Source organism: Dermacentor albipictus, chromosome 6 (genome assembly GCF_038994185.2).
Source record: "Dermacentor albipictus isolate Rhodes 1998 colony chromosome 6, USDA_Dalb.pri_finalv2, whole genome shotgun sequence".
Classification (NCBI taxonomy): Eukaryota; Metazoa; Arthropoda; class Arachnida; order Ixodida; family Ixodidae; genus Dermacentor; species Dermacentor albipictus.
This window is the reverse complement of record NC_091826.1, coordinates 1,487,203-1,508,131: the sequence shown is the minus strand read 5'-3', so window position 1 is coordinate 1,508,131 and position 20,929 is coordinate 1,487,203. Positions and strand designations below refer to the sequence as shown.

Sequence of the window (20,929 nt, the reverse complement as noted above, 5' to 3'; positions counted from 1 at the left end):
AGCGCGATTCGCACGTACGTGCGAGCTCATATGCATTGCATCAGTTATTACCAGTTACTAAAAGGGACAGATGGCTGCTACTACAACGCAACCATAACTACTTGTTTAGCGGCATGCAGTCAACAAAGATTGCTGGAAGCCCGCCGTTTCGCGGCATGTCGAAAGACCGCTGCCATCGCGGCGCGTACTGTTCTGTGCTCGAGCAGTTCCGTACACATGATGTCTGCTTATCGCTGCTGTAGATTCATTTATAGCAAGCATTTCCGCGCGTTTGTGCGCCTGAATCTAGCAGCGTGCAAACCTTACCTGAAGTTCCACTTCGTACGCGACTCGCTTCACTTGCGATTGACACCGCGCTAAAACTTCACCGCTTAATTCTTGAACGGCGTACACATATTCGGCACTGCATAATTTCTTGCCTTTACGCAGCGTGCCACCCCTGAAAAAATCTTCGGCGCCCGATATTCGCTGCAGGCCGTAATACAACACAACCGAAAGTGGCGGGTCCGTATTGTAAACGTGCTTTCCGAAGCAGACGACCGAGCTCGGTACGACCCATTTTAGGATAGAGGGCGCTTTTTAGCACCTTTTTCGCAGCGCCCCCTGGGCAATGCAAGAGCCCCGTAGTCGAGGAAGGCGAGGATATCGACAATTTTCGGGTGTCTTCAGACGTATATGACACCCCCCCCCCCCCCCCCCCCCCACTGGCCCTGTGCACCCGGGGCCCGCGGCCCCCCGACCCACCCTGTTGCTACGTCACTGGATCCCAGTGCTTTAAAACGTGCTGCAGTGCAGGCTTTAAAAATCGTGTCACGGAACTCTTTTCAAACTGTAAAGCTAGCTTTTCCGCGTAGTACGGCGGCAGCATAACAGTGGTGCTGAAAATACGTACGCAGTGAAGCTGTGTGCGTAATTCACTTTTTGAACTCTTGACGCATTCACGGACAACTTTTAAGAGGTAAAATGAGTGGTAACCGTTCTGTCGTCGAACATTACGGTGGCTTCAAGTTTCTAAAGATCGCATACGCGAATTTTACAACGTGTACAATGAAGCTGTTGGGTACGTTGCGATGTCTATACACAATGCGATTTATTATAATCTCCTTGAAAAAGGCAGTGGGAGCGGCTATTTAACGCTATTTTAGAGAGCAGCGGACTACACGCTCCGACATTTTTTAGGTTCGAGCAGTCAACTTTTGGAGCCAAGTGACCGATCAAAGCATTGTGACATCACTGTCACTGTGTTAGCAAAAATCATCAACTAGAGAAGCAGTTCGTCGCAACACAACAGCTGCCGTACTACTTACAACGCCGCACAACCGCCCGCCGCGTAGCAGACGAACAGGTTATAAAAGCGCCACCTACGGCAATCGGTTGAACGAAAGTGGGTGCAAGCTGCACCCCTAGAAGCGCGATATCTGTGCAGGTCTGGAGTTCCAGTACTCTATGACTTGTGTGGTCGATCGCAGCGCCGCCGCTACTGGCGACGCCGCCGGAGCCATGCGGAAGGTGCCGCCCGCTGCACCAGCCTCTGCTTATGTACTGTATTCTGCAGATGGGTGCGCTGTCTTGTATAATGTTGATTCTCGGAACAAGTGGTGTGAAGCGCGTTTTCAGCAAACGCTGCACGCAATGTTGACCGATATGCCGTGCTAACGTGGCGACATGACGTGGTTCGAAGAACGTCAGAGAAGGTGAGACGCGACACATGTTTCCCAAGCGGAGCGGAAGAGACGTTGAGACTCGAGCAAGAACGAGATTCGGAATAGCAACACGGGCCGGCGCAAGCTTCCGGATTATCAAAATACAGCCTGCGTTATCTTTGACCTCTGCTCACGCATCTCCGACGCACGGTGCCGAAGCCAGAAACAGCGACATGGGTTAAGCCCTTTGTCACTGCGAACCACCTCGCGCTGTCGTTCCGTCCGCTACGACGCATTTCTCGACTATGGCTCTGTTGCACAGGGTACAACGCGGTGCTTGCGGCGTCCTACTGCTCTCCAGGCGCCGTGAGCTGATACACTTTTATAAGTTTAATCAGGGAGGCCTTTTGATCGGCCTGTTTCTCGTGGCGCTATGGTTGAGCGCGCTGCGGTGCCCGACGTGGCTGAGCGGCGACCACGTAGTGTTCTCCGAAGCAGACATCGAGCGCAACCCCAGCGAGTGTCCGTGGACCCCTCGCGAAGGCTACCAACTGTCTTGGCAGAACGTCGACTTGCGCATTAAATGTCCTCTGCGTCCGTCAATGATTCCCGCCGGTACTATTGTCGTACAGAGGAGCGTGAACCGAACGCTTCTGAAGGAACTGGAGACCAAATGGGGCTTGCTTCCGGGCGGCCGCTGGTCGCCACCGTTCTGCAACTCGCGACACTTTGTTGCCGTCGTCGTCCCATACCGAGACCGGAGCGAGCACCTGGACTTGTTCCTGCAGCACATGCACCTGTTTCTGCAGCGGCAGCAGCTACAGTACGGCATGTTTGTAGTCGAGCAGAGTGAGCGGCACGCATTCAATCGGGCTAAATTGTTCAACATCGGTTTCACCGAAGCCCTGGCTCGGGACAGCTACTGCTGCTTCGTCTTCCACGACGTCGACCTCCTGCCCATCGACGCGAGAAACTTGTACCGCTGCGAGCGGTTTCCCCGCCACCTGAGTTCTGCGATCGACGTCTTCCGTTTTGTGCTGCCGTATCCAGATCTCTTTGGCGGCGCCGTCGCAGTAAGGGCAGATCAGTTCCACGAGCTTAACGGTTTCTCCAACGAATTCTTCGGTTGGGGAGGTGAGGACGACGACCTCCAACGACGCATCCGAGCGCGGGGGCTGACCGTAATACGTTGGCCGACCTCCGTGTCGCGCTACACCATGCTGGCCCATACCAAGGCGAAACCCAGCTTGCAGAGGCAGGAACTTCTCAGGAGTGCAGAGTCGAGGTACGAAGTGGACGGTCTCAACAATCTCCGTTACCAGGTCCTTGCCCTTGAGGAGAAGCCTTTGTACACAAGGATTCTGGTCGATGTCGATCCACCAGTCCAGCCGGAAGGCAAAAGCATTCCAGGTTTGGTAGACATGCAACGCATGAAAGGAAAGCACACAGCTACTGACTTCGGCATTGTTTGATTTGTGCTGCAGATAAATAATATTGCACGTTGAGCTCAACCTGAGCCTCGAAACACGCATACAGTTGTGACGAAAAAATTTCCAAAGTTATGCTTTGCACCCCGCGAGATACGAGCCAGTTGGAGTCACTGTGCATCATAACTGCTCAGAGTTTACATGTAATTGTGGCAGCCGTCGGGTGAAATGAAAGGACTGATTTGCCTTCTGCAGTGACAGCAGTGGTTGGCCTGTTGCTCTGAGGTTTCTATGTGATGGAAACAATAACCATATTAATTATATGTTGCCTGCACACACTTTGTTTTGCCAAAACTTTGGCAGTCACCAGCAGCTCGATTTAGGTGAAGGAAGGTGTTCGTGTATGACACAACAACAGCTGGTAGAAGCATGCCTGTGACCTTCCATTCAATATCATTCATGGAGTTGTATCAGCTGGTGCCAACAACAGAATGACAGCACAGTGACCAATGTGCAGGAATGTTTGAGAGAGGCAGGTAAAAGTTTCATTTGTGGAGTTGTGTCTTGAAACTAGGAAAAGGGCTAATTCCTTTCTTTTCATTTACTCTTTAATAATTGGCCATTTGAGAATGTCCCCAAGGAATAGGTAGCTGAAAGCAAAGTGTCATCTATTTCAGACTCGAATGTGAGGAAACATGCTTTGCACCAGGTGCTGGTGAAGCTTCATAGGATGCTGCAACACTAAGCAGTAGTTGTGCTCACGTCACTGTGCTAGCTGATGCATCGCATACTTTTTTTTAAAACACATAAAAAATCAGTGTGGCAAGCTTCTGAACAATATTTAGATTCAGGCAATGTGACACACTTAGTGCCAATACAGTGGATGTCTGAGAGGAGTTTGTGTGCAACTGCAACAATAGTTTGGTCCACGTAAGGAGCATATTCAGATATTGTAGCTTTACAGCAGCCTGCATGCAAAATGTTGTACTTTAAATACCAGCGGATGTGTCACGAAAAGCTAGCAAATGTCTTTAATACAGGAACTGGAAAGAACGCTGTCATGAATGTTCACTAGAAATGGTGCGTGGCCCTAAACCAATGTAGCTCCTTGGCGTGACTTCCAAAATTAGGTGATGCATGCTGGAAATCTTGGAGGCTACATGCTGGTATCTGCACCATATGGACACATTGTCTGCTTAGGTGCTATTTAAAGGCTGCTATTAAGAAAACTAGAGAATTCCCCACCCTGTAGCTTTGCCAAGATTACTTAAGCTGTGTATACTACTCATTTATAAGCACTTTAGCAAAATTAATATTTAGTTGCAGCTGGCCTTTAATGAGGTGGTAGGAGCACATGGGTTGGCTTCAACTTGCAGAAAGTGTTTAGTAATCATCCTGGTCACCAGTTACAGGTTTTTCTAAGCACATCCTAATAGAAACAGACTGCAGCACAGCTTGTGTGCATTTTCATGCTAGTACTGTTTGACCGTAGAAAACATTGAAGGGTAGAGACTTGGGCGTTTTGGTAGTTCATGTTAAAGTAAGAACAGTGCGAGAGACAAGGACAGATGAAAGATGCACACAGTGCTGTGTGTGTCTTTCTTTGTGCCTGTCTCGTGCTGTTCTTCATCATCATCAGCCTGTGCTGTTCTTATTGTAATAGAAAACTTGCTAAGGATGACCTAAGGATATGCTTCGGGGCCAGATACTGCCCTTTGGCTTGATGGTTGCTACTAATGGCTGCCTGTAATGGTGATCCTGTAACCTGATGTGTGGACTGGAATCTCCAAACCATTGTTTAGGGCCACCTCTTGCTTTATTTTATTGTGTGCGTTTGTTATAAATCTATGTGGTACCACTTATGCTCTCCTCTAAGTCATTGAAATAGAACATCAAGAAACTTCTCATGCAGGAAAGTGCATGTTGCACTAAAGTCATTGCGAAAGGAAAGGCATGCTTTTATGGCTTACAAAATATTGCTGTTTATAGAGGTGCATAGTGCTTTTAGCCTTTTTAACTAAATTTGTTAGTGCCACACAGTACAGTAAACTGACGTCCACTTGCGTCGCACCTTTGCCAACTGGAAATGCATCACTGCTGCAGTGTAATTATTCTAGAGAGGTGAGAATGGAGGTATGAGCATGAGTATTGGCCACAGTTCTGTACATGAAAGGGTATCGCTGCACCACTTGCAGCAAATGATGCGTAGTGCCACATTAACAAAGGCCATAATGGATTTCGTGATTTCATGGTAGCATAACTGTCAAATCTTGCTTAATTTCATGGTGCTTATGCTGAACTTCAGACACTTTCTTTCACTTTTCTGCAGTGTCATTTACAAATCTTTTGGTATACTCAGTTCTTTTTAGAGCGCAGCTCTTATGCGCCTGCTCCTGCCTTAAAGGGACACTAAAGGCAAATACTATGTCACGCTAAAGTGATGGATTAGTGCTCGAGAATTTCTAAGGCATCAATATTATAGCAAATAGAGCCTTAATAATCGAGAAATCGAGATAACTACAGGGCGTGATTAGTGACTCCCCCAGGACATTCAAGCACTTGCCCAATGACGAAAGCACTCCTCAGTTAAAATCTGTCGCTAGTACTCAACTGCTCATTGTAAAAAACATAATCGTATTGTAACATAATATGAAATAAAATGCTACTTGTCCAGTTCCATTTCATATTCAGGAAAAAGAACTAATTGAAATTACCGTTGACAACGACCTGGGCGGACGAAACGTTTCGTTATCACCCGACTCTGCGCCGCCCAGGCTTTCGCGTTTCAATACTTTCCTGATCACGTAGTGCTGCGCTGGTTTTGCTGGCTCGCGAAACTCGGACAAACTGCAAGTAGCAGAGAATTCAACTTAAATGTGATGTCGCAAGATGCCTGAGCGGTCTGCGCCACTTGACCAAAAAGCAGCTGCAGCGGTGACTCCGCCACTCTGTCTTGGCTCGGTGCTGCCATCTGTCAGGCGCCGTTTTACTCACCGATAGCACCAAAGGGCGGTGACGGCGTATGCAACATCACCACTCTCCTGGTTGGATGGCGCGAGATTCGAATTTCGAAAAAGGTATTCGGACCCTTCAGATACAATTTGCTCTTAAACTAAGTCATTTCTTGGCCTGAAACAAGTATTGCGAGGTTTCTGGAATGGTATTTAAAGAGTCCATGGTCTACTTAGTATTTGCCTTTAGTGTCCCTTTAAGCGTTAGTGTGCCTCAGTGTCCCTTGTAACCGAGTGAACGAGCATAGCGAAGGGTGAAATAACGGATGCAGAGCACAGCAGGGGATGAAAGATGGTGATAGCAAAGAGAGCGCAAAGAGGAGAACAAAGGAGGAAGGTGCAGTGGGAACCATGAGGCGGAAAGTGGAGGAGGAGGGTACGGCAAAAATGTGAGAAGGAAAGCATAGTACCGTTGCAAGACTGCCTCCGCGGGGACAATGTCTGTGAGGTGGTGCCAGAGTAGCGCATGTTCGACCCATGGAAATAAAGTCTGCATGAATGAAGGTCTGTCTGTGGCAGCTGTTGTAAATTGTACCCACGCATCACCCATGTGCTGCCTCTCCTGATCTCTTGATTAGCAAGGCAGTCGCACCACACTTCGCTCCGTTTGCAATGTGCTGCACGAGACTGATTGTCGGTGCCAGCCACACTACTCACAGTGTTCTCTTCCTGATGTAAACCGTCTACCTATATAGCCGTAACACAAAATATTGACATGTGAAATGAAAATGCGTATAGAGCTATGCTCAATTTCACCTTAGGAAAAATAATAGATCAATGAAATTTTTCAGCTAAATGCACTCATTTGCTTTTTGGGACGAGAGGGGTAGCCATAAAAACATTTATCATACTTTCATGTTCGCCAGTCCTGTCTTGCTACCTCTTCAGTTGATTTGCCTTTATAGTAGCATTTCGCACAGAATAAGTAAATAAAGCCCTACCTAAACAAGTGAAGCAGCAAATGGGAATTACTTTCCTGTGACCCGAACTTGAAAGGAAGTGTTGAAACACATAAATCATGAAAGCAAATAAAGTCCACCTTTCTCAGGAGTGCCATGGCTGCTGAAGATACGAATGTGCCCCAGCCTTACTGTAAATGCTGCCAAGGGAAGCAGAGCCGCACGTTTGTTTTTGCAGACACCATTCGCCCTTCCACCTTCTGGGCAATGTCACGCGGTCCAACAATTGTGGAGAAGCTTCTGCTAAAGCACTGATAAAACATAGTCGGCAGTAACAGTGTCATTGGATTTTCACAGTTATGCTTTTGAGGTCCGATGTCCAGATGACTGCTAATGAAATTAGTTTGTCTTGTTTTTACTTTGTTTGGGGCGAAATCCTGATAAGCACTTTTTTTCTTGCTTCTGGCATCACATTGTCCGCTGTGAATGAAATAGTGTTAGAATACACCTTAGCACATGATAACCGTATACGTCTATTCATCGCAAAAAAAATTGAGTGACTACGGTTTCTCAGATGTATTAGTTTGCCTTCACATGTTCTCAAACCTCTCGGATAAAGCAGGTAGACCACTCAGCTACTGCTATTGTTATATTGAGTATTGCTTCCTCAAGCATGATCTAGGGACTTTCCCTCACAACTGTGGGTCACTTCCTGCTCAAGATGGTGCAGCTGTGTGCAACTTTGCTCCCTTTCGAAGCTTACACAGTAACTCTGAAAACAGCAACTGCCAGAAGCTCTTTGTGGGCAAAACAAGATGCACATGTGCCAAGTACTGGTCTCGGAATGTGGCGCCACATCAGTGGGTTAGCTGGGGTGGCATTTTGGTGTGTGCTTCCACGAGCATAGATTTTCTTTGATTGCCTGGAGAGAGACAAGACTTTGCTGAGATCAAATGCATTATTGTGAGAGGTTCTCAGTCCAGGTCCCCTTATACATTGAGGCTAAAAAAGCACATAATGGTGCAATGCAAGCAAATGGTGGCTTCGCTGTGGCATCTTTGTCCGAAAGCCAGGATACACATCTGGTGGCTGGCGTTCAGTCTTCTTACAGCTCTGAGGAAGCCAAACACACACTGTGCAGGACAAGCGCTGGCTCATAATTTCGGTAATAGCCCAGCTTTTAGCATTATTGGCATTCCCTCTATTACAGTAATTTATTATTTACTGCACCAATGGGAAAAATGCTGTTTCTTTATTACTGTCTAAGAATGATACTTATTAAAGCCTACCATTAATGCTGGGTATGAAGTTACATTGAAAACCCACCACGGTAGCTTAGTGGCTATGGTGTTGTCCTGCTCAGAGCTTCATCCCAGCCGCATTCTGATAAGCGGCAAGAAAAGTGCTCCTGTGTAAAACATTATAAAAGAACCCTAATTAGTCAAAAATTTATGTGGAGCTTTGCACATTGGGATGCCTCGTAATCCGATCATGGTTTTGGCACATAAAAGCTCCAGAATTAAATTTAGTTAAATGTGAACAGTACCAGCTAGTTAATAAAGGTGAAGAAAAGGTTAGAATGAACGCTCACTGTGCCCCGGTTTCAACTAGTGTGCGCAAGTAAACATCGATGCAACATGTAATATGGAGGGAACAAATCTTTTTGTGAACACTGAATTCCAAGAAAGCTTTATTATGGCCACATTCTGGCATTCCCCATGGCGTTGCATCTTCATTCAAGAAGCTTGCATAGATGATAGTGCCAGATTTCTCCTTGGGTATCCCTGTGCCCGCAAGTGACTGTCTTTCATATTAAAATTAAATTACGAGGTTTTGTGTGCCAAAACCACTATCTGATTATGAGGCACATCGTAGTGGGGGACTTCAAAAATTTGGGCCTCCTGGATTTCTTTAAAAGTGCACCTAAATCTAAGTACATGGATGTTTTTGCATCTCTCCCTCATCGAAATGCGGTCGGCGTGGCTGGGATTCGATCCCACGACCTCGTGCTTAGCAGCCCATCACCATAGCCACTAAGCAACTGCGGCGGGTGAGTGACTGTCTTCATTCCCCCTGTACATAATTGAGCCAGTGGCACCTGCTGCTGTAATGTGGATGCACAAGTCCACACCAGAGTAATCTTATAGACATGCCATACTTTTGCAGGTAGCTGTGTGCTGTTTTCACCTTTTTATACTTGTCAACATGGCAGCCCGGTCCCTTATTGTCACCTGTCTGGAATCTCTGTACTAGCCCAACACAATATGTAAATGTCGTATTTGTGCAAGCTTTATGGTCTATTTATATGCGTGAATGCACAGAAAAATGGCAACTAAGGAAGACTAAATGCAAGAGAGACAGCACAGAAATGGTAGGCTGTGTGTGCTTTCACTGAAGTCACTGCTTTTCATTGCAGAACAAGTTGTGTAGAAGTGGACTGGCAAGACTGTATATAACCTTTTAAAGTCCACATTTAACTCTTTCTCTCACTTTTTTTACCTTTGTATGATGTGGTTCTTGTAGATTTTTTTTTGTTGATGGTGGGGGGGTACCAGCTAATGTGAATCAGGTTTCGCAATACAACCGATTCAACCTTGAATGTTTAATTTAAGCTCTGAAAAGATATTTTTCAACTTTTAATTTTCTTGCAGTAAATGAAGGTCCTGGACCTCGAGATTCTAGAAAATATACTGGCATGCCTCAGAGCACTGTAACTAACTTACTATATCTTTTCTATGACTGGGTTTCGTTTCCCAGGATGTGTATGTGTCATGATGTCATGGCAGAGCGGGTGGTCATGTGGAAGCAAAACAACGTCGCATTTTGGCACTGGCTCTGGGTTGCTCAATTTCCGTTGCGCCGCTACTCATTGGGATGTAGCAACACAGTGGACAACTCGGCAATCCACAGCAAGCGCCAAAACATGATGTTCTGCTCCCATGCGGCTACCCTCTGTGCCACGACGTCACAACACATACACTTCTTAGGGTTTCAAGGTCTAGGACCTAATTTAATGCAAGAAAATGAAAAGTTGAAGATATCGCGTCAGTGCTCATTTGATGCAATCCTTGCAAGAAATGATGGCAACGCTGCCTTTAGAGAGTGTATTGCCACTGCATGGCAGCATGGACTTTCAACATTATGGTGGAAAGCCAGCTATAAGGAATGTAGTGGCTGCCTATGTTAGTAGAAGCCCTTTTGCATTGTTAGAGCCTGGGGATAATACACAGGATCCATCACTTACGGCATGGTGCACATGCCAGCCACCATGGCCGGCGTGTGCACCATGCTGTCTTGCTTCTGCAGACTGGCTGCTTAACATGAGTAAAAAAAGTGTTGTATGCAATATTGGAAAGTATGGTTGGTAAGTAGCCATTAAAATTAAGAACAGTGTACACAAACAGTACACACATGTAAGGCTAAACCCCATGAGAGCAATTTTATGTGCAATGGCGACGAGTGATGGCTTCGAGCGACAAAACGGGCCGTTCCTTGAACAGATCGCTCGGCCTTGTCGCTCAATGGCCGAGTTCTAGAAATCTAGAATTTGTAGTTCGTTGCCCAGAAGCGCTATGGGCGACTAGCCAATAGCGTGAAGCCGGAACGGAACTGGATGTAGATCAATCACATACTACTAATTGCAGCACGGAAGGAGGAAACGATTGCATTTTTACATGTGCAAGGATAAAAACCTTCTGCAAGACCCTCAGATATATTTTATTCAGCTTTTTACAGTAAAATACATCAACTTAAATAATAAAGCATACATTACACTAGTTTCGGTGCGTTTACTGCTGCCCTCATACCGGCAACAGCGGGGAGATGTCACTCAAAATTGTCGCTTGCATGGGGTACAACTTGTAGGCGACGAGCAAATGCGACAACCATCTCCATCGCATCGCTTGTCGCTGCCGCGCACAAGATCACTTGCATGGAGTTTATACTGTATTCCTTATTTGTCCAATTCATAAGTACAGCTTTTTGTTTTGATCACTACATGATAGGAGTTTGGCGCAAACACTTTGATTCATTGTTTTTCATACTGCTCAAAAATCTTTATAGAGACATTGTGAAGGTTACTAACATTATATACCAGCAGGGTAGTGTACAAATTGTGGCAAGTTGCACAAAATGACTCCAAAAATCATTTTCGGTCATGCCACGTCAATTGCAATAGTATTTTACAACGAAGCTGTCGGTCCAACTAGAAGCGCTCAAAAACACCATGTTTGTTTTCACAGTTTTCTGAAGAAAAAGAAAGCTATATCACTCATGCCGTGTGTACCTTGAGAAAACATGTGAATTGTTAAGTGGTATATGCAAGCAAATTTTTAAGTGTGTGGGTTACTAAGAAACTAAATGAAGGTTACTAGACATTTCTGACTGGTTTAGAAGCATCATATGAAATCCTTAAAGTTTTCCTGCTTCTTTGGGAGTACCCAATATGGCAGCGATTTCATATTTAGAGAAAATAGAGGCCATAGCATAGGTGACGTGTACCAAATGTTCGAAGTGTTTTTCAGTTTTGTGCTATGAAAATAATTACTGAATACTTGTTTTCTCCCAACTTTAATGCACTACGCAAGGCATGCAAATGGTTTTCCCGGTCTCCTCAGTGAAGTATGCAACGCATGTTGATATTTTGTGAAAGAAGGAAGCATATTGTAGGTGACTTACAATAAATGTTTAATTTCTGTACATTAATTGCAGTCCTTGTGGAAAATCCCTTATTCAAGCGATCACCGTATTGTCATGCTACTATTATCCGCAATGTTCCCCAGAGTCGTAAAAGAAGTAATGACACCAAGTTTAAATTAAGTGGCAACAGGGGGCATGCTAAGTGTAATGTTGGGGAAAGTTAAACATTTCCAGCTTGATTAAAAGCATTGCAAAGAATTAGTAAACCCTTGTTCTTCCTCCATTTTCATAACCTATATGGGGTTCATTTCCTTGGTGTCCTTGGTGATCTAAACAAGGTAGCGCATTTATATTTGGTGAAAATAAAGGGCCCATTACACATGATGTGCAGGAACAATTCAGAGCGGGTAGTGTAATTGCGGCCTTTACAGTAAATTATGTATGCAAGCACCGCAGAGCATTTTGAGTGTGTCTTACAAGAGGCAAGGATTTTAGCCTGTTTTCCTAGCAAAACTACATATGACATTGAGATCAAATTTAGTGAAAATTGAGACACTGTGGCAAATCTTTGTGCAAAGTTAAATGTGTGGATCAAATGCAGCTTTTCTAAAGAAATTCTTAAGTAAAAGCACGAGTTTGTTATGGGGCCATTTCACAGTATGTTTTCCGGTGTCCCCCCGAAAAACTGGTACATTACATCAAGCTTACATTTGGCGGAAATAGGGGTACCTTAAGTGTAATGTGTGGTAAAACATTTAACATGTCTAGCTTAGTGGGGAGCATTGCAAATACTTACTGAACCCTCTTGTTCTCCCTGTGTTATACGACGTTTGTAGTAGTGTCATAGGTGAATTAAGTGAGGCACCTCGTTTATATTTGGTGAAAATAAGGTGTATATGTTATGGAAGATATGTAGACAGTTCATAGTGTGTCAGTTAATTACTGCCTTTGAATTAAGTTATGTATGCAGGAACACGGGAGCGCAAGCATTATAAGTGTGTTTTACAAACAGTGCAGAATTTCAACTACTACCCAGGAGGAAATATGAATGCCACCAAGATCAACTTCAGTGAAATAGGGGTGTGGCCAATGTTGCAAAGTAAGATCTGTGTGGCTAAATTACTACATTTGCAAAGAATTCCTTAGCAAGTGCTCGTAAGCATTATATATGGGCAAGGTTTTAAATAGGCGAGTCATATATGGGCAGTGTTTTAAAGTATGTGGTTTAGTGATGGGGAACTAATATTCTTGTTGCAACTGCTCAAATGAATCAGTTTCACTGGAAATTTGGTTGCGATTCTTTAAGGTCGCACAAGGTCTTTTTTTTAAATTCCTGGCTCATGTTGGCTTGGCTGCATCATGTATACCCAGTTAGCAAAATTACACCATAGCTACCCTAGACTTGCAAGCGCTCATCCTTGTCGTCCTGTCTCCGTCCATGTCTTTCATGTGCTGCTGCCTTTTCAAATATGTACCAACATGCCCAATTCGCCACATTAATGTTCTTGCACACTTGTTGTGCAAGGCATTTGCAGATAAACGTTGCTAGTTTCAAAATATTTAAGATTTTGTATATGTAGCACAAATTATTTTTTGCTACTTTTGACACCCTTATCATTATTGGGGCACATGTTTTTGCACAGTGAGATGACGTCTTACTAACACCAGTCTTACTGGTGTCTAGGCTCTTGTATCTAGTTGGCTTTGAAAGGCAAGCTTGTGAAACTTTTTTAAGTTGTCATGATGCCATAACAATTATTATTTGAAGGTATTGCTACTTCGAAAATAGAAGAAAATGTTTGTCTAATTACAAAATATTTTATATAATTTATTAGTTTATGCTATGCAAGAGTCTTGGTGCCTGCATCAAGTGTGTGTACATAATTTAACCTAACAGGCTGTGTCTAATGCCACAAAATTTTACAAATGCCAAGTACGTTGACGTATTTAGTAGCTCAAGTACTAGTCACTGTGTTAATCTGTAAATGGATCAATGAACAAGCTTAATGCACTTTTAATCAATGTAGGACATTGTATCAGTCTAGTAAATTGTGTGCATTGTCACGCAAGACTCAGGTTTCCTGCTTGCTACATACTTGTTAAAAGGCTTTTGTGTGTGTAGTGCTCGAAGCTGGCTCTAGCAGCTACTCGCCTGGCTCTAGCAGCTACTCGCCTATCATTTTGTTTTAATTTCACTTATGCAATTATTAGGGAATTTTACAAATAGCGGCTCCAAGTGGCTTAGCATAATCAAATGGCTAAGACCCCCACATCCATTTGGAGGTACTACTTTTGCATTCTTTCGTATTCCCAGCCTATTGTGTCCTTTAACTTTGGGGCCTCTATTTCTAAAACTCCTTGCTATGAAAAAAATTTGGGGGCAACATTACAAAACCTAAAATCAGGTAGGATTTCTGTTTATTATTGTCGACTGCATGCTCTTCTTTTTTACTTTCATGTCTACAACAGACAAGCCATATATGGGTGCTATGTTCTGTGTATCACGAAGGGGCTGTCAACACTTTAAAGAGGTTTTAAGTGTAATTTAGAGATAAGCCATATATAGGTGCTATGTTTTGTGTATCGTGAAGGGGTTGTCAGCTTTTAAAAAGGTTGCAAATGCAATTTTTTTGGCAACAGGCAGCGCAAGAGAGCCTCTAGCAGCTGTAGTGTACCAAAATGTTGCAGTTGGCATTTACATCTGTGAACCAGTGCTTGAACATTTTAACCTTCAAATACCAGCCAAATATTCTGCTTTGCGAATAGTAGGCAAAAACCAAGGCTACTCATTGCACCAATTATATATCTGGCTGGGGCATTCTTCTGCTGAGCACGATAATGCGGATTCAGTTTCTCAACAACAGTAGTGATCTTATGGAGCGAAGATTATTTGACTGCGCAAGAAGCATGCCAGGTGGCCAGAATTAAAGATCCCTGCAGCAACATGCCTAATGGTGCACAGCTCTGAAATGTAAATGTGTCTGTTTACTAGAACAACGCAGCCATCTCCTGGCAATTCCAAAAGCATAATTGCATTTGTGCACATTTATCCTCTCATTACCTGCTGTCAGTGCAGAGCCTTAGATTTTCACATTGCTTTGTCTTCCCCTTAAACATTTGATATTTTGTTTCGTTTGCAACTAGCATGCACACATTGTAGCAAAATTTTAGGATTATTCGCAGCATCTTGCATTGACATTTATTTATATGAACCAAGTGCAAGAGTGATCTTGGTGTCTCTCAGTGCTGTGTACTGTATCTTGCATCAGATGTGAATGTTCTTGACACGGTGGCACAATTGTGCATTGCCTTAGACAAGCATTTTTCACATACTCTGCTACAGTTTTGTCTTCTTTCAGGGTCTCCACTAGTCACATAGGCACACTGCCTGCCTGTCTGCACTCTTTCATGATGGAATTGTACATGCGAACAGAGCCTATTCTTGAAAATACAGAAGCTGAGAACAAACCTGGACTGTAGTGTGTTTGTGCAGACTGGCCTTGAGTCTCCTGCATTGAAGTCATGAAAGAGGCGTGATGCCACCTGTTGTGGAATCGAGTATTATATGCAGTCAGACTCCCTGCATCAGTTGGCTGCATGTAACTGTCGAATGCCAAGCACCTATTTCACTTGCTCCTGGTGTGTGTTGCACATGTTTTTTTTTTTCGTCTCTAGCACTTAGAAGAAGAGCTAACAACTTCCTTCCTTTGTCAGAGACGCTACAAGACTGTCACAGAATAGTTGACCAACTTGTTCACTGCACCCATGCAGAAAGCGGAAGTGAGGACTGCCGCGCCACACCCTACGACACAACGTCGTCACTGTTGCTACTGTCTTGGTGGGCTCAGCGGCTGTGCCATGACACTGACGTCTAATCCGCTGGTTTTCACCACACAGATGATCAGTGCTGTGCTCTCACTGGCGGCTGCTTGTACTAGGCCTCCCTCAGAGCATGCCACCGATTTCGCCACCGATTTTTTAATTAGCGGGACATCACCCATGACTTAGCCTTTCTGGCTACCTGTGTGCCGCCACTCCAGCAATGGGTGCTTGATTCATCGTGGGATCCTGCAATGACATCGATGCCCACCAGCTTGTTGACTATAATAGACAGCCTACAGCTCCGGCTGCTCTGTGGGCTCGGTGGCTGTGCCACGACACTGCAGTCTAACCTGATGGTTTTCGCTATGCACGTTGGTACAAGGTACAGCCTTTTTGTTAAGAAGGGTAGTGACTGCTGTATGGTGTATCTTCCGAGCCCCAGTTGTAGCCTTGCTTTTATTGGTGATTGTGTAGGAGTGATTCTCTGCTTACTAATACTCTCTGGTGACGTTCAAACTAACCCAGGACCTGACACAATTGATGTGCTGAAAGAATTGCAAAAGATTTCAGCCAATCAGAACACACTAATGAGTGAAGTTCAAGGCATAAAAATTTGTATGCTAAATACTGGTAAGATTCAAATGGGCATGACCAAACAAATGGCTGAACTGGAACATCATTACCAGGTCATGATACCATGACAAAATGAATTAGAAGCTGTCAAATGTGCCGCTGCTTAAACTGCCCACCTGGTATCCGGCCTCGAAAGTCGCCTAGACAATGGTGGCAACCAGTCCTGAAGGAATAACTTAATTTTCTATGGCCTTCCTAATATTGCCCCAAAAGAAACCTTCACACTATCAGAAAAGGTGGTCGTTGATGAAATCGCAGATTTATTTATTTTATTTATTTGTACATACTGCAGCCCAATCGGGCTATTGCAAGAGTGGGTGTGAAAGGCAGAGCAATGACAAATAAATAATACAGGCAATACGAACAATACAAAATCAATACAAACCAAAACTATTGAACGGTGACCAAGAATAAGTTTAAAGGAAGAAAACAAGTAGGACCAAGCAAGGAATTTCAGTATTCGATTACACAGGAAAATAAACTGTATTTAAACGTGTCCGTACAGGCAAAATAAGGTGCGATGTTTAGGTAATGATGACTTCTAGTATTAGATGGTTTTGCAGGAGTTAGGTAGCTATCTGAAGATATACAGCAAGAGGAGTTAATGATGCAATGCAGAAACTTCAGTGATTGCGTGCATCTGCGATCTGAGAGCGGTTGTAAGCCTAGATATGAAAGCACTGTATAAGGTGAAAAATTCCTATCGTACCTGCAGCTTATGGAGCGGATCACTTTCTTTTGGATGGCGTCACTCTGATTAATGTCGCACTGTTTGTGCGGATTCCAAGCAGGAGAAGCATATTCTAGTATAGGCCGGATTAGCGATTTATACACCAGTAGTTTAGTATCTCTTGAGGCTGTGGTCAGTGTGCGGTGCAGGTAGCCTAACTTTTTCAATGCATTTGAGGTTATTGAATCTATGTGCTTCACCCAAGACATACTGGGTGTGAAAACAAGACCAAGGTATTTATATTCACTAATGCTCTGAATTGGAGTATTATTAACTTTGTACGTAAACGTGGAAGGCGCCATTTTATTAGTGAAAGTCATAACAACGGTTTTAAAGATGTTAATCGTCATTTGTCAGGTAGCGCACCAAGAGCTAAAATTAGATGATTTTTGAAGCTGTATATAGTCATGAAAGAAGGAAATCTTATGATATAATACACAATCATCAGCATACAAACCTATATTTGAGATTATGTGACGAGGCAAATCATTTATAAAGATAAAGAAAAGCAACGGGCCCAGCACGGAACCTTGTGGCACTCCTGTGGCCACCTCTGTCACCCTGGAATTAGCTCTGTTAAAGGACACAAATTGAGATCGATCGGAAAGAAAACTAGAAATCCAGCTGAGAAGGCGGGGATTATTAAGGATGGCGTCAAGTTTATACATCAATTTCAAGCGAATCACTGTATCAAATGCCTTTGAGAAGTCAATGAAGCCCGTATCGAGGTTAATACAAATGTCATGTAAATTCACTTAGCTGCGTTAATGTTCTTAACCCCCGTCTGAAGCTGTGCTGGGCATTAGTTATTTATGTGACTCAAGGTATTCCATAATGTGTTTGTAAATAATGTGTTCTAACACTTTACACGAAGGAGAGGTTATAGAAATTGGTCTATAATTAGATATAACACGTTTGTCACCGGTCTTGAATAAAGGAAGAACTTGAGCCATTTTCCAGGATGAGGGTATTGTAGAGAATGCCAGGGACTTGCGAAATATGACAGTGATGTAGCAACAGGTCCATAATGATTACCATACCAAAAACAAGTTTGGAATGCCATCTGGCCCAGCAGACTTCTTAATATCGAGTTTCAATATTAAGTTCAACACACCTTCTTCAGTAATGTTAATGTCATTGATGGATACGTCGCTACGAGCAATGGTGTCCAGTGGATGACGTCACGAGTGAAAACGAACTGGATATACTCATTAAATGCATTTGATATATTCATTTATTTATAAGGACCTTACAGGTCCCCGTAGGAGCATGACGTAAGGCAGGGGTAAAAAAAACACGTCACACGCTTAATCGAAATGAGGGAACCCTCCCCCCGTCATACACGCACTGCTTACGTCACGTTCTAAAGCATACATAAGCTTCCTTGAACCTTCCGTCATCCCATTGTGAACAAGGCTTCCGTAGCGAAGCCGAAACGTCTTTTAGATTTTTTCATTTTTTAACATTTCTATGTTGGTCGGTGTCCTTCGTTTTATTTCTTCAGTACTATAATAGCTAGTAAACATATTTTGTAGCAAGTGGCACTTATACATTTCTAATACAAAGCATTCAAACACAATTGATACAGCATACTTTCAAAATGTAACTGATGCGCAGTACAAACCAGAATGAAACTGAGAAACAAAAATGAAAAACATTAAGTCGGTGAACAGATTAAAAGGGTGTTATTGAAAGATGACTGCTGACTTGGTTGCGGAAGGAATCGTGGTTTCTTAAGGAAGTGATAGTATTGGGCAAATCGTTCCACAGAGCAATGTCACATGGAAGCGCAGAGCTGCTGAAGGTTAATGTGTGACCGGAGATGTGCGAGCAACTGAAATTTTTATGGAGGCGTCTTGACATGCACAAAGGCCTTTCAAGAGGTAGTGGAGACATCCTATTACCATAAACCTACTTTTGGAACAAACAGAGAAGTGCGATGCAACGATGAGTTTCAAGTGAAATGATGTCATGATTCTGCTTAATCTCTGTTATGCTATGAGAATAGTTATATTCGCAAGAAATAAAATGTGCTGCGCTGTTCTCTACGGCTTCTAGCATATCGATTAGATATTTTTGATGAGGCGACCACACAGGGCTTGCAAATTCTAGTTGAGGCCGGACAGATGTTGCATATGCAAGCTTCCGAATGCTGGTTGGAGCGTTTAAGTTTCTTCATAAATACCCCAGCGTTCATGAGGCTCTGGCGCAAATGGCGGTGACGTGGAATGCCCAGGACAGGTTAGGAGCGAGATGAACTCAGAGATATTTACATGAAGGTGCTTCCGAGACCGGAGAGTTAAGAAAGTAGATGAACTTAGAATTGACATGCTTACGGCTAAAAATTGGCAGTGCCTTAGCTTGGCTATGCCAGGATATACGTAGCAAAAGCTAAGGCATAGCATGGTTAGCCTTGGTTAATCTTTATTGCTAGTCAGGTTAGTCTGGTTGCCTAGCTATGTTGCAGCGTTTAGCCAGTCATTCGGCGTGCTGTTCGTCTGTTTCCTGGGCGATTTGTTTCCTCTTCATCTCGTTCCGATGTCAATTCCAGGCCTCCTCCTGCTTATCAGAATTGTCGCCGTCCATACTACCGCTTCAGCTGTGGTTGCAACACACGCGAGCTCTCCTTTTCAATCTTCCGACATAATATCAGGCATGCGATGCAGCTGGCGAAGCAAGCAGAGGCGAATGCAACAACGACGAACAAGGTGTGATGTCATGTGCCTCCTCGGAGCACAGCCACGGCGAAATCGCAAGTTTGCGGCTAGTAAAGCTTTCGCCAGTAAAGCTTTCAATATTATATCCCCAATAATGCACTTACCTGGCCTTAGCGACCACGATACTTTACATTTTACAATCACGATATCACTACCACTGAAACGTAAACGATATAAGAAAATAAAATATTATAAAAAGGCTAACTTCTCTGCAATAAACAACGAACTTGCTTCCTTTCTTGACACGTTTCTACTTTGCCATCTTGATCGTTCTGTCGAGACAAATTGGCGCCTCTTTAAAGAAAAAGTATCTGATCTAATAAATCGTTATATTCCAGTCCGACGTATATATTCAAATAGTAACGCACCATGGTATAACAGACACCTTAGCAGACTAAGTAACAAAAAGAAACGTCTATTTCGTATTGCTAGACGGTCACTAAATCCTGAACACTGGTTCTCATACAAATCCGCGGCCGCTATGTACTTTTCAAATTTACACTCTGCGAAGTTTTCCTACTACAACGTTACCCTTCCTAAGTTACTGAAAACTAGCAGTAAGGCTTTCTGGAACGCTGAAAGGAGATAGCACTAGAAAGGTTACTCTAACTTCACTAACTGGGAAAGCAATCGCCAACCACGCATGCGCTGACGTGCTAAATGACACGTTCGTACAGGCCTTTTCACCGTCTTCGCATGCTACTCCTCACAAAATACGACCCAAAAAATACCCCCACATGGATCCCATAGCATTTAATAGTAACAGTATTAAATCGATTATAAATAAATTAGAATTGAAATCGTCATGTAGTGTTGATGGAATTAACATTAAATTTTTACACAGTACTAGTGAGTGTTGCTCAATAATTTTATATCTACTTTTTCTCTGTGGCTTCACAACGGCACATTGCCTTTAGATTGTAAAACAGCTAAGATCATTCCAATTCATAAATCTGGTGATACGCATAACCCTTCTAATTATATAGGCCCATTAGTTTAACTTCAGTGCCCTGTAAGATAATGGAGCACGTGATTTTTTCCCGGGTAATCATCTTGAATCTAACAACTTCTTTACAACTAGCCAACATAGTTTTCGTACGACATTCTCCTGTTTTCCTGTTTTCCTCCTGTTCTCCTGTAAGACATTCTTCATACCCAGCTTCTTTGCTTTATAACGACTTGCATTCCAACTTGGACGCAGGCTTTCTTACGGACTGTATATTTCTTGATTTTGCTAAAGCTTTTGACAAAGTATACCACACATTACTGCTATGTAAACTCGGAGCACTAAACATTGATACTAATGTAATTAATTGGATACAAGCATTTCTAACACACCGCATGCAATTTGTAATCGCCAATGACATTAATTCAACTCTAACACCCATCAAATCAAATCTGGCATTCCA

At 43.5% G+C, this 20,929-nt stretch overlaps 1 protein-coding gene and 1 long non-coding RNA gene across 2 annotated transcripts in view; both read left to right on the top strand.

Annotated features, from left to right (window-relative positions):
- Window positions 1-15,092, top strand: part of LOC139060742 (uncharacterized) — a 124,751-nt gene extending 109,659 nt beyond the window's left edge. The window contains exon 4 of the long non-coding RNA XR_011514996.1: window positions 14,978-15,092. This is a non-coding gene — a long non-coding RNA (uncharacterized lncRNA). The remainder of the gene's footprint in view (window positions 1-14,977) is intronic.
- Window positions 1,465-4,932, top strand: LOC139060741 (beta-1,4-galactosyltransferase 4-like). The gene has a single exon (XM_070539809.1). It carries the CDS (start codon window positions 1,949-1,951, stop codon window positions 3,113-3,115), a length of 1,167 nt encoding a protein of 388 aa, XP_070395910.1. The 5' UTR covers window positions 1,465-1,948; the 3' UTR covers window positions 3,116-4,932.
- Window positions 15,093-20,929: the final 5,837 nt, after the last annotated feature.